The sequence below is a fragment of the Gymnoscopelus braueri genome (assembly GCF_963280865.1).
Source record: "Gymnoscopelus braueri genome assembly, chromosome: 7".
NCBI classification, from domain to species: domain Eukaryota; kingdom Metazoa; phylum Chordata; class Actinopteri; order Myctophiformes; family Myctophidae; genus Gymnoscopelus; species Gymnoscopelus braueri.
Window position 1 is genome coordinate 55,831,484 of NC_137608.1, and position 13,048 is coordinate 55,844,531.

Genomic DNA, 13,048 nt, shown 5'->3' on the forward strand with positions numbered 1-13,048 from the left:
AAGCTGGTGTTCCGTTATGCAGAGTGACAGCATTATTTGGTGTCAGCCCTGGTACCATTTGCAAACTTAGGACCAAGTTCTGTGAGACTGGTGAAGTCAACAAGGAAGACAACAACCCAAGACCCCTTGCTTAACTGAGGAACCATAGATTTACAGGCCAGATTTGCACAACGGAACCAAAGACAGATGTTAAAGTTGCAGGGCCCATGCTCAGGTGCCAGTCACACCTGTGACTGGCACACACCTGCCTGCAAATGGTACCAGGGCTGGCATCAAATAATGCGTAATCTGCGTAACGGAACACCAGCTTCACTTGCCCTATTCCACAGGCCTTATCCTGAAGGGACAAACGTGGCATCTTTCCATGGGGGCAGTGTTGCTGCTTGGAGCATACAAACTCCAACTCAACAAAGTTGCAGAACCCATGTTCAGGTGCCAGTCACTCACCTGTGAGGCATTCACACACCTGTGACTACTGGCACACACCTCTCAGCAGGTGTGTGCTGGCAGGTTGCTCAAAACAAGAGCGATTACCAACAGAAGCATATTGGGTGATTTTGGCACATTTTTTGGAGGCGCTAACCGCACGTTTAGCTGTGTTGCTCATTCCACGAATGCCCAATCCTTACAAGCTGTACCTCCTTGTAAAGGTGACTAATCAACGATAAGAATGATATAAAACACAATACCAATTAGTATTATTAAAGGGGAGATATAATTGACCGAAGTTAAGTTTCCGAACTTCTTTTGAGCAGTTTATAAGACCAGTTCCATCTCTCAGGACTGTTCTCATACTTTAAATTAATACATTTTATAAATTCTATAAGTGTCTTTGTACCTGCAGCCATTAGTAAACAAAGATCATTATGGAATTTTCAAAAAAATAATTTAATCGACGTAGATCTACGTCAATGGCAGGAAATGTGTTAAAACAGAGTGTAGTGTAACACTTACATTAGAATACAGTAGATTACAGTACACTACAGTAGAATACAGTATATTACAGTAGAATACAGTAGATTACAGTAGAATACAGTAACTGACCCCAATCCATCTTGATAGGCGCGGTCAGGCTGGGATGTTCCACCATGCATGTGATCTTCTCTCCTGATCTGTAACACACACACACACACACACACACACACACACACACACACACACACACACACACACACACACACACACACACACACACACACACACACACACATACACACAGGATGGTAAGGGGCAGAAGAAACTTAGTAACGAGATACACACGTAATAGCGTATTCCTGTGTGTGTGTGTGTGTGTGTGTGTGTGTGTGTGTGTGTGTGTGTGTGTGTGTGTGTGTGTGTGTGTGTGTGTGTGTGTGTGTGTGTGTGTATGTGTGTGTGTGTGTGTGTGTGTGTGTGTGTGTGTGTGTGTGTGTGTGTGTATGTATGTGTGTGTGTGTGTGTGTGTGTGTGTGTGTGTGTGTGTGTGACTTAGTATTATTAGCCTACCAATTAATGGCCCATTTTCAGCAAGTGAGAAACACGTGTTTTATTTTTAAAGAATATATGAATAAGTGTCTACTAAGTGTGTATTTCTATGTATAGGTGTCTGTTAGGTACCTGGGTGTGTACTCCAGGTAGGAGTGGTACTGCTAGTACCAGTAGAGGTGTGTATTTCTATGTATAGGTGTCTGTTAGGTGTGTACCTGGGTGTGTACTCCAGGTAGGAGTGGTACTGGTAGTACCAGTCTCCATCAGACAGCTCATCGGTAGAGGAGAGACCAGAGGTCAAAGGTTCTTGACCTATCAGCCAGGTCACCAGGATCACTTTAGGATAGAAGTCGTAGCTGCTGCACCTCAGCATGTGAGTGTGTTCACCACGACGAGGGGGAGTCATTGACTTCAGTCTCACTTTGGGCTCCACTCCTAAAAAAGATGATTATTATTATCATTATCATTATCATTATCATTATCATTATCATTATTATTATCATCATTATCATTATCATTATTATTATTATATATCAGTCATAGGAAAATGTCATTATCATTAATAATTGTATATCATCCAAATGAGATCCAAATGATCCAGAAAGCTGCAAAACGCTTGGTCATCAACCAGCAAAAATGTATCTCCCCCGTTCTCCTCTCCCTCCATTGGCTCCCAGTTGCTGCCCTCACAGAGTACAAAACACTGATGTTGGCCTACAAAGCAACCAAAGGTATGACACCCCCATATCTTCAAGCCTGATCCAACCCTACAACCCCTCCCGCTCACTCAGATCAGCTAACACAGGGAAGCTGTCAGAACCTTCTCTAAAACACCCTGGACAACGCTCCACACGTCCTAGACTCTTCTCTCTTCTCTAAAACACCCTGGACAACGCTCCACACGTCCTAGACTCTTCTCTCTTCTCTAAAACACCCTGGACAACGCTCCACACGTCCTAGACTATTCTCCCTTCTCTAAAACACCCTGGACAACGCTCCACACGTCCTAGACTCTTCTCTCTTCTCTCTTCTCTAAAACACCCTGGACAACGCTCCACTCGTCCCAGACTCTTCTCCCTTCTGGCTCCTAAACTGTGGAATAAACTCCCATTGCAGTCAGAACTGCAGACTCAATCCCAATCTTCCGCTGTAATCTGGAGACTCACCTCTTCAGACTCCACCTCAGCCTGTAGCACTAGACCTAGTCTTGATGACCTTACAGGCTTACTCAAAGGTTAAAATGTAATTTAGATATCATGTTATGTAGACAGATGTCAGGTCATTTGTTGACCTGGCATCCTATAGTTTGGATAGATTAAATGTACAGATTATACATTGTTTGATATTAAACAATTAGACTGATGATAGGTTCTTGGCTTACCTATGATCCTAGATTACTATTTCTATGCATTTGATGTATTACCTTGTGTTTTCCTTGCTTACTGTAAATCTCTCTGGATTAAGAGCGTCTGATAAATGCCTACATTGTAAATTGTAACTGTAAGTGTCAGTGTTTGGCCAGCAGATGGCTCCAGAGAACAAATGTTTCATAGAATACTGTAGATTCTACAATAGTCTACAGTTTTCTACGATGTAGAATGCATTTATATAATGTAATTTAAACATATTAAATAATTTACAGTTACACAGTGCTTTACATGAACAACAATAAACCAAGCAATAGCATTTAATGAAAATAGTACAAATGAGTAGAAACAAACAACACACATAATCCTGTAAGATACTAAATTACTAAAGTGATTAAAAACATACAAAACAAACTAGTAAAGATAATAATTAAAATATATAATCAGGAGGGTAAATGAAGTGTATAGAGGTGTGTTTTATCCTGCATGGTTCTTTTTAAAGTTAATTTAAAAACATTAATCCTGGTGTCTCTATTTTAGGAAGGTCATTATATGTAGGTGAAAACACTCAGAAATAGATCTATATGTTTCATTCGGTGAAATTCGGCACTCGGTGCCGCGCTATGAGCTTGTAGATCTGCTATTCTTTGAAAAATCATGAAAATATGTGTTACTCTTTATATATATTTTTTTTTAAAGCGAACATTTGTCAAATGTTTTGTTTCAGGGACCCCCAGAGTTACAAATGTTCACGTTATAAAATATATATTCAAAGATTTGCACACATTGTCAAGATTTAAAAAAAATAGCAGATCTACAAGCTCATCGCGCGGCACTCGGTGCCGCGCTATGAGCTTGTAGATCTGCTATTTTTTAATAGCTAAAGAAACAGAGATGCGTCCCCGGATTGAATGGGTTAAGGGGTCCAGGCCTGGACCGTCACGCTACGGCCCAGACCAAGGGATGTTTTATAATCATTATCAGATCAATATTAACACCATGAATCATCTCTGAATAGAATGATTTATTATGATGTCATGTTATAGTTTATGAGGTGATGAGTGTTGAGTGCTGCTCTGAGATCAGCTCACCTCTCTTGTTCAGAACAGAGGAGTAGTAGAGCTCAATGTTGCGTTTGCAGAATAACTCGCGGTCTGCTCTCCTCACAGCCAGTTCTGTAGGATCTTTATTCCAGCGCTCTGCGTTCTTCACACCAAGCTCAGTGTATCCAACCCACTGATCTACTCTACTGTCCCACCTGAGGAACTCATCACCATCGAAATTCATTGACTTTATGTACTGTATGTCCTTCAGCTCACTGGAGTTAAACACACAGCGGCCAGCCAGATAGAACACATATCCATCTGGAAATAGACAATTAAAAATGTCATTAATGTTCAGTTTTATTATCATCTGCATAATATCAACACTAGGCGAACTGCCCCCTATCGGCCAAATATGTCATTACATAAAGTCTAAAATAGGTTTGTGTGTGTGTGTGTGTGTGTGTGTGTGTGTGTGTGTGTGTGTGTGTGTGTGTGTGTGTGTGTGTGTGTGTGTGTGTGTGTGTGTGTGTGTGTGTGTGTGTGTGTGTGTGCTTGCGTGTGCGTGCGCATGCATGTGTGTGTGTGTGTGTGTGTGTGTGCGTGTGTGTGTGTGTGTGTGAGCCACAGCCACAGAGTAATAGGAGGAAGGCGGGGCTACTAGCAGCCAGTGGTGGAAAAAAGTACTCAAATGTTTTACAAGTAATTAAGTAAAAGTATCAATTTTGCAATATAGTACTACTCTGTTACAAGTAAAAGTCCAGAATTCAAAATGTACTTGAGTAAAAGTACAAAAGTATTGGTATGAAAATATAATTTAAGTACCAAAAGTAAAAGTACTCATTATTGTGCAGAATGTCCCTTTCAAGTTTTCAAATGTATGAAAATCCTTATAGCAGATCCAATAGCAGATCTACTAGCTCACAATGCGTCGCATCACAACACATTGTGAGCTTGTAGATCTGCTATTTTCAAATGGCCAAAATGTATATAGGGCTGAAGTGGTTAATGTATGTTTTGTAATAATAATCAAAATCTACAAAGTAACTAGTAACTAAAGTTTTAAAGTAAATGTAGTGGAGTAAAAGTACAATATTTGGATCAGAGATGTAGTGGAGTAGAAGTAAAAGTATTGAAAACTGGGAAGACTCAAGTAAAGTACAAATACCTCAAAATTGTACTTAAGTACAGTACTTTAGTAAATCTACTCATTTACTTTCCACCACTGCTAGCAGCCCACACACTGACTGCAAATCACTGTGAGAGACGAGGGAGCGTCTTCAGGTGAATGGGACAAGTGATTAAGAACCATTGGAAGCTAATTAAATAACAATAGAATAGTTAATGAGTGGGGCGGGGCCACTCAACCCCCCTCCTCCCCAAAGCTACATTTACAGCAGGAAGCCACATGGGAGGAGCTTCACACAACTGATTCAGTTGTGTGTGTTCATGTATGAAAAACATACTATATAGCCTACGTTAGTGTGTGTGTTCATGTATGAAAAACATACTATATAGCCTACGTTAGTGTGTGTGTTCATGTATGAAAAACATACACTATAGCCTACGTTAGTGTGTGTGTCTCATGTATGAAAAACATACTATATAGCCTACGTTAGTGTGTGTGTTCATGTATGAAAAACATACTATATAGCCTACGTTAGTGTGTGTGTTCATGTATGTAAAACATACTATATATCCTACGTTAGTGTGTGTGTTCATGTATGTAAAACATACTATATAGCCTACGTTAGTGTGTGTGTCATGTATGTAAAACATACTATATATCCTACGTTAGTGTGTGTGTTCATGTATGAAAAACATACTATATATCCTACGTTAGTGTGTGTGTGTCATGTATGTAAAACATACTATATAGCCTACGTTAGTGTGTGTGTGTCATGTATGTAAAACATACTATATAGCCTACGTTAGTGTGTGTGTGTCATGTATGAAAAACATACTATATAGCCTACGTTAGTGTGTGTGTGTCATGTATGAAAAACATACTATATAGCCTACGTTAGTGTGTGTGTTTCATGTATGTAAAACATACTATATAGCCTACGTTAGTGTGTGTGTGTCATGTATGTAAAACATACTATATATCCTACGTTAGTGTGTGTGTTCATGTATGTAAAACATACTATATAGCCTACGTTAGTGTGTGTGTTCATGTATGTAAAACATACTATATAGCCTACGTTAGTGTGTGTGTCTCATGTATGAAAAACATACTATATAGCCTACGTTAGTGTGTGTGTTCATGTATGTAAAACATACTATATAGCCTACGTTAGTGTGTGTGTCTCATGTATGTAAAACATACTATATAGCCTATGTTAGTGTGTGTGTTCATGTATGAAAAACATACTATATAGCCTACGTTAGTGTGTGTGTTCATGTATGTAAAACATACTATATAGCCTACGTTAGTGTGTGTGTTCATGTATGTAAAACATACTATATAGCCTACGTTAGTGTGTGTGTTCATGTATGTAAAACATACTATATAGCCTACGTTAGTGTGTGTGTTCATGTATGTAAAACATACTATATAGCCTACGTTAGTGTGTGTGTTCATGTATGTAAAACATACTATATAGCCTACGTTAGTGTGTGTGTTCATGTATGTAAAACATACTATATAGCCTACGTTAGTGTGTGTGTTCATGTATGTAAAACATACTATATAGCCTACGTTAGAGTGTGTTCATGTATGTAAAACATACTATATAGCCTACGTTAGAGTGTGTTCATGTATGTAAAACATACTATATAGCCTACGTTAGAGTGTGTTCATGTATGTAAAACATACTATATAGCCTACGTTAGAGTGTGTTCATGTATGTAAAACATACTATATAGCCTACGTTAGTGTGTGTGTTCATGTATTCCCCCGTCTAGCGTACATGTGAAACTCAGAGGTCACTCATTATCACATGAAAAAGACTATTGAATCTACATAGTTGTATCATCTACATAGTTGTACCATCTACACCTCACCTACAGCTCAGGCTGTACAGAGCAGATACTAATGCATATTATAATGCATATTATATTTAACCCATTTAGCACAGCACTCGGTGCCGCGCTATGAGCTTGTAGATCTGCTATTTTTGAAAAATCATGAAAGTTTGCGCACATCTTTGAATATATATATACTTTTAAAGCAAACATTTGTAACTCAAATATTTGCTTCTGGGGGATTCTACAAATGTCTTTTAAATCCTAACATAAAAAAAAAAAAAAAAAAAAAACATATGTTGCTATAATAATATCAGTGGTTCTCAAACCTTTTTCATGATTTCCCCCCCAAAAATAGCAGCTCTTGCGCGGCACTCGGTGCTGCGCTATGAGCTTGTAGATCTGCTATTTTTGAACAGCCAAAGAAATCTAAATAGACAGATATGTGTTCCTGGATTGAATGGGTTAAACATTTTCATTCATGTTAAATATATTCAACCGTTTTAGTTAAAGTTGTACAATGCAGAATCCCAAATAACGATTTTTAGCAACCTCTGCTGGTCACTACCGTCACTGCATACAATTTCCGTAATCCTCGATTACCCAGAATTCCATTCGTTTTCACCGGAAGCCGGAAGCGTTTCAAAAAGCGATCTTTTAATTGTTTTATACTATCTACGGATCGTTTCTCTTAGCCAGTGGAGCATTAGTTACCATGAGCTGTGCTTTCTTTTTCTGTTCTTTTTCGATCTTCCAATCCTACATTCTCTTAACATCAGCGTGAGGTTCCTTTTTGCTATTACCGCGGTAGTTCCTGGCCAAACAGGAAACCGTTGCGGTAGTTCCTGGGGACGTCGGCCACGACGTCATGACGTTGGCCAGGAACGTCATTTTCCCGGGAAAGTCCCCCCCTTCACCGTTCAATAGAAAATATATAAATAAAAGGCTTCCGGGGGTGAAATTCATGGAGTGGGTGTTGTGAAACTTTTGCCACTGACAAAAGATATACAATTTAACTTTAGTTTTGTTGAAAACGTTACCTAGTATTACTTTAATAACTATTGTGTTCATAGTATTCATGTACCTTTCACTGGTGGTTTCTTCAAGGCAGTGAGAATGAAGTCCAGCTGGCCTTTACAGTAGTGCTGCCTATCCACAGCTACTGCATAACCTCCTGCCAAGGTGATATGATCTACAAACGGAGGCTGAGGCTCCACCATCTTCCCTTTGTTGTAGTCTGCGTAGAACAACACTTCACCATCCAGTCCATGCATGAACTCTTTATATGAGTCTTTAACTGTGTCTGAACAGCCAAATAGTTGAATGTGCTCATGGAACACTGGAAATAAAACAAAGATGACATTAAATACAAATAACAATCATCATCATCATCATCATCATGTTAAACAGTCATGTTTGGTTCTAAAGTTGAATATTAGAAGTATCTTCCTGTCAAAAATGTTATTCAACAGATTTAAATGTTTTTATAATGTTATGAAACAGATTCATAATGATTTATTTCAGGATGTGAACATAACATTATATAATATAATGTAATATAATATACAGTGGTGGAAAAGGTACTCACATTTTTTACATAAATAAAAGTATCAATACTGCAATGTAGAAATACTCTGTTACAAGTATAAGTCCAGATTTTTTTTTATTTGAGTAAAAGTACAAAAGTATTGGTATCAAAATGTACTTAAAGTACCAAAAGTAGAAAGTACTCATTATGCAGAATGTCCCATTTCACAAGTTTTCAAATGTAAACATAATTTGAAAATAGCAGATCTACAAGCTCACAATGCGTCGCGGTGCGACGCATTGTGAGCTTGTAGCTCTGCTATTTTCTAATGGTCTAAATGTATATAGGGCTGAAGTGTATGTTTTGTAATCAAAATCTACAAAGTAACTAGTAACTTAAGTTTTCAAATAATTGTAGTGGAGTAAAAGTATAATATTTGCCTCTGAAATGTAGTGGAGTAGAAGTAAAAATAGTGAAAATTGTACTTAAAGGTAGGGTAAGTGATTTTCTTTGGTTAAAATAAGTGTTAAATAGCTCTATATTCTGATAGTACTCATTGCTATAGAGTGTTTGTTCAGTAAAAGGAGTCTCCTTGTCTCTCCAGCTCTTTATAAAACAGAAAATGCATTTTCGTTTCAGTTTCAGTTTCATTTCCAAGTTTATCCAATCAGGATAGAGAACTCAATCAGGATATAGATTAAACAAGTGAAATTGGAAGTGATGACACTAAGAAATGAGCAGGCAAAATTGGAACTGGAACACTATAAAAATGAAGCTTAAAAATGGGTACTTTCTCCTGATTGGCTGAGATTTTGACACCTACCGGAAAATGTATTTTCTGTTTATTAAAGAGCTGGAGAGACGGGGAGACTCCTGTTACTGAACAAACACTCTATAGCAATGATTACTATCAGAATATAGTGATTTAACCTTAAAAATATCACTTACCCTACCTTTAAAGGGTTATTTCACTTTCAAAAAAACTTTTGGTCATTTTATCGTCTACTCAGGCTTTTGTGAGCCCCCCAGACAGTTTTTAAGTTGCTTGATTCAGTATTTAGATATTTGATATTCATTTTATCAGACACGCCCTCCTAATACGTGAGGGGCCGTGTTTTTTCGATATTTTTTTTCATTTATTATTAATAATTTTTTTGGATAATGAAAATAATTAAAGGAGCTACACCATGAATTTAAAAAAAATATTTGATATTTAATATCATATGGTGTATGTCCCTCAAACCTTTTTCAAAAGGTTTGAGCCTAAATCATCACTCAGATATACTCATCCCAAGTCAATGGACCCTTCGCTAAGCCCCACCCACTCCACTCTGTGACTGGTGGTGCGAAGTTAGTCACACCCAGGCCTGGCAGCGCCTGGCAAACTTCGCTTCTCACCCATTGAGTTGCATGTTAAATGATGGCTTTTCCCCTTAAAAATAATCGATCATTTCAGGAGCAAGAGCTTCAAAATCTCTTCTAAATCTAGTCAACAAGGCCTGCAGTAGGCTATGCACTGGACAAATGTGCATGACATTATTTCAATAAACTAAAAACATGGGAAATGTTAGAGGGAGTAATAGCCATGGATACACGACGGTCGACTGTCACGACCGTCATGGATGAACTTCAACCTGGTGTTTGCACTTTCTCCATTTATGGCCCGTACATCTACATAAACGTTCATTTTTCAAATATAAAGTGCTTATCCCATGGCCATGGATGTTACATTTATGTACGGGCTCTCAGAAGTACCCGTATCATCCGTATTGTTCAATAAAAAGCATTTTAATCTGATCGGTGGCCATTTTCTCCATGCACTTTCAACTGAGCGACCCTATCGGTTTGTAGGTGTATTGCACTCTGATACATTATGAGAAAATGGGCACTGATCGGATTAAAATGCTTTTTATTTAACAATACAGAATATACGGGTACTTTTGAGAGTCCCGTGCATAATTTTAGCATCCGTTGCCATGGGGTCAGCACTTTATATTTGAAATCTGAACGTTTATATAGATGTACGGACCGTAAATGGAGAAAGTGCAAACACCAGGTTAAAGTTTATCCATGACTCTAACAGGAGTTTTCATGTACCACAGGGTAAGACTGCAGCAGGAGTAGACGAACAAATGAATTAATATACTTTAACGTGCGGAATCCGAAACAGGCAGCGCTGTGATTCTGAATTTTGTTACGATTGCGGTGATTAGTAGCCTATTATTGACACCACCTGGGCGAGTGAGTCGTGTCGTGTAACTTTCCTGACGTTAAGCTGTGTATGTGTTCAACACACCCGGACCCGGTCTAAGTGCAGATTTCAGCTTGGGAAAAGCAGCCTCCAACGGGTTTGGGTAGGTGGTTCATAGTCACCATTGCGTTATCGTGGTATTCCTATTCTTGCTATTATGTTGCAAATGATTGTGTGTGTGCGCCTGTGCGGGCGAAATAACATTGACAGCTATGGCAGGTGACGAAAGCTTGCCAGACCTATGCCAGGCTAACAACGGTTGCTAAGCTGGCATTGGACAATCGCTTTTGGGGTGGGGTTTAGCGAAGGGTCCATTGTCTCTGGCTTATACAGCACTTTCAGCTGCAATACCAAAACGTCCTCTTGGGCATGGGGGGGCTACTGAGCAATTCTGTCTGTTAATAAAATTTTTTTAAAAAAAAAAGTATTAAAAAAAAAAAAAAAGCAAAAATTCTGCATAAAAAGAAGAAAAATACAAAATCGAAAAAAAAACACTTTGAACATTTTTGAACAATTCCACCAAGTGTTTGAGGTGCCTGTTTCACCCACTTCCGGGGGGCGGAGCCAAAATCCGAGCCCGAAGTATTTGTTCGTAGACCCCCACTTAGGGGGGGTAGAAAAAGTTTCGGAGCGATTCGGGCACTTTTCATTTAACATTGGGTTTGCCATCAAAAATGTTTGTGACATCATAAACATTTCCATTCTGAGATCGCCTGTTCAGACACGCCCATTCTGGAAATCCATGAAATGAGAAGGAATGACTGAATTAAAAAAAAAAACATACACTCACACTAACTTTCCTTTAGACCGTACTACCGTATATAGGGGCTCACACCAGAGCATCACAGAGAGGCTGAGGGAGACTGAGGGAGACTGAGGGAGACTGAGGGAGGCTGAGGGAGGCTGAGGGAGACTGAGGGAGGCTGAGGGAGGCTGAGGGAGACTGAGGGAGGCTGAGGGAGACTGAGGGAGGCTGAGAGCGTTTGTGTGCTATACCGCTTACCAATGGTATTATAAATAATAACAGTATGAATAAATTGTATGTATATTTGATATATCAATATAACAGTACATTATTCAGTGTATAATCAACAGGCATAATGTTTATTTATATTAATAACAATATAGATATATATTTCATATTTCAAAATAGAATGCATGTATAACAATATAAATATACTGTAGGTTTTAATCATATAAATATAACAATATAAATATACATGTATTCTATATAACGAGAGTACAACTATGAATGAATATTATATATAATTAGAGTAGATGTATAACAGTATCTTTAATATAATAACATAAATATAATGTACTTACTTCCTGGGATCGCTTTGACATGAAGTACAGAGGAGAGGATGAGGAGGGTGGCTGTAATCTTCATCATCACTGATCAGAACTGAACTGAATTAACAGATGAGAATAAACAGATGAGAATAAACAGATGAGAATAAACAGATGAGAATAAACAGAAGAGACTTGAGTACATGTATTTAGTTACTTTCCACCACTGCTTGTGAACATCTATAATCCTGCACTTTATACACAACTCACTACAGTATACACATGTGACCCACCATGACACAGAGCCTGTTATTGTTAATTAATCTTAGTTTTTTAGTTTTGAAAGCAGGAATCATAACTACACATTGACATGTTGTCATGTCATATGAAAGCAGGAATCATAACTACACATTGACATGTTGTCATGTCATATGAAAGCAGGAATCATAACTACACATTGACATGTTGTCATGTCATATGAAAGCAGGAATCATAGCTACACATTGACATGTTGTCATGTCATATGAAAGCATGAATTATAACTACACATTGACATGTTGTCATGTCATATGAAAGCAGGAATCATAACTACACATTGACATGTTGTCATGTCATATGAAAGCAGGAATCATAGCTACACATTGACATGTTGGTTGTACAGTTTGACCCACCAGTTTAGGAGATATGGCTTATAGAGTGATGTGTAACAGAGATACAGCGAGCTGAATAAACAGAACCTGAAAGGTTCACTTCTGTGATCTGTGACATTTTAACACCTATCCCAGAATGCATTGCTTGAAAGGTGGGGGTCTGAGAGGGCCCAGATAGATGACAATTACAGCCACCACAATGTGATGGATAAAAGTAGGTGTGGCCATTTTAATGGCCAGGAGTAATTTTATACTAAAAACTAAGGGTTGGAATGGATTCAGGACCCCTGAAAACCTATAATTAGACATCCCACAAGTTCATTTTGGCCAATTTGAATTGTTCCAGGTTTTTCCCCAGGCCCTCCGGGTACCCCAACTTTGATTGGCTCCCACAAAGTATCCCAAGGGAGTTGGGTTGGAACAAATTGAGAGGTGTTTGTAGACACCTTTATGAACATGTTTGTGAAGAAAGCTAGTGTTAAGCA

General features: G+C 38.4%; 1 protein-coding gene across 2 annotated transcripts in view; it reads right to left on the reverse strand.

Moving 5' to 3' along the window:
• Positions 1-12,038, reverse strand: part of LOC308089526 (H-2 class II histocompatibility antigen, E-S beta chain-like) — a 130,032-nt gene extending 117,994 nt beyond the window's left edge. Inside the window, exons 1-2 of one of the 2 annotated variants that reach the window (XM_080434305.1) lie at positions 11,950-12,038; positions 8,016-8,183 (exon numbers count right to left, since the gene is read on the reverse strand). In XM_080434305.1, the coding sequence (XP_080290431.1) occupies positions 8,016-8,183; positions 11,950-12,016 (235 nt within the window). In that variant the 5' untranslated portion in view covers positions 12,017-12,038. The remainder of the gene's footprint in view (positions 1-8,015; positions 8,184-11,949) is intronic. The other variant, XM_080434306.1, reaches the window with a different exon arrangement.
• Positions 12,039-13,048: the final 1,010 nt, after the last annotated feature.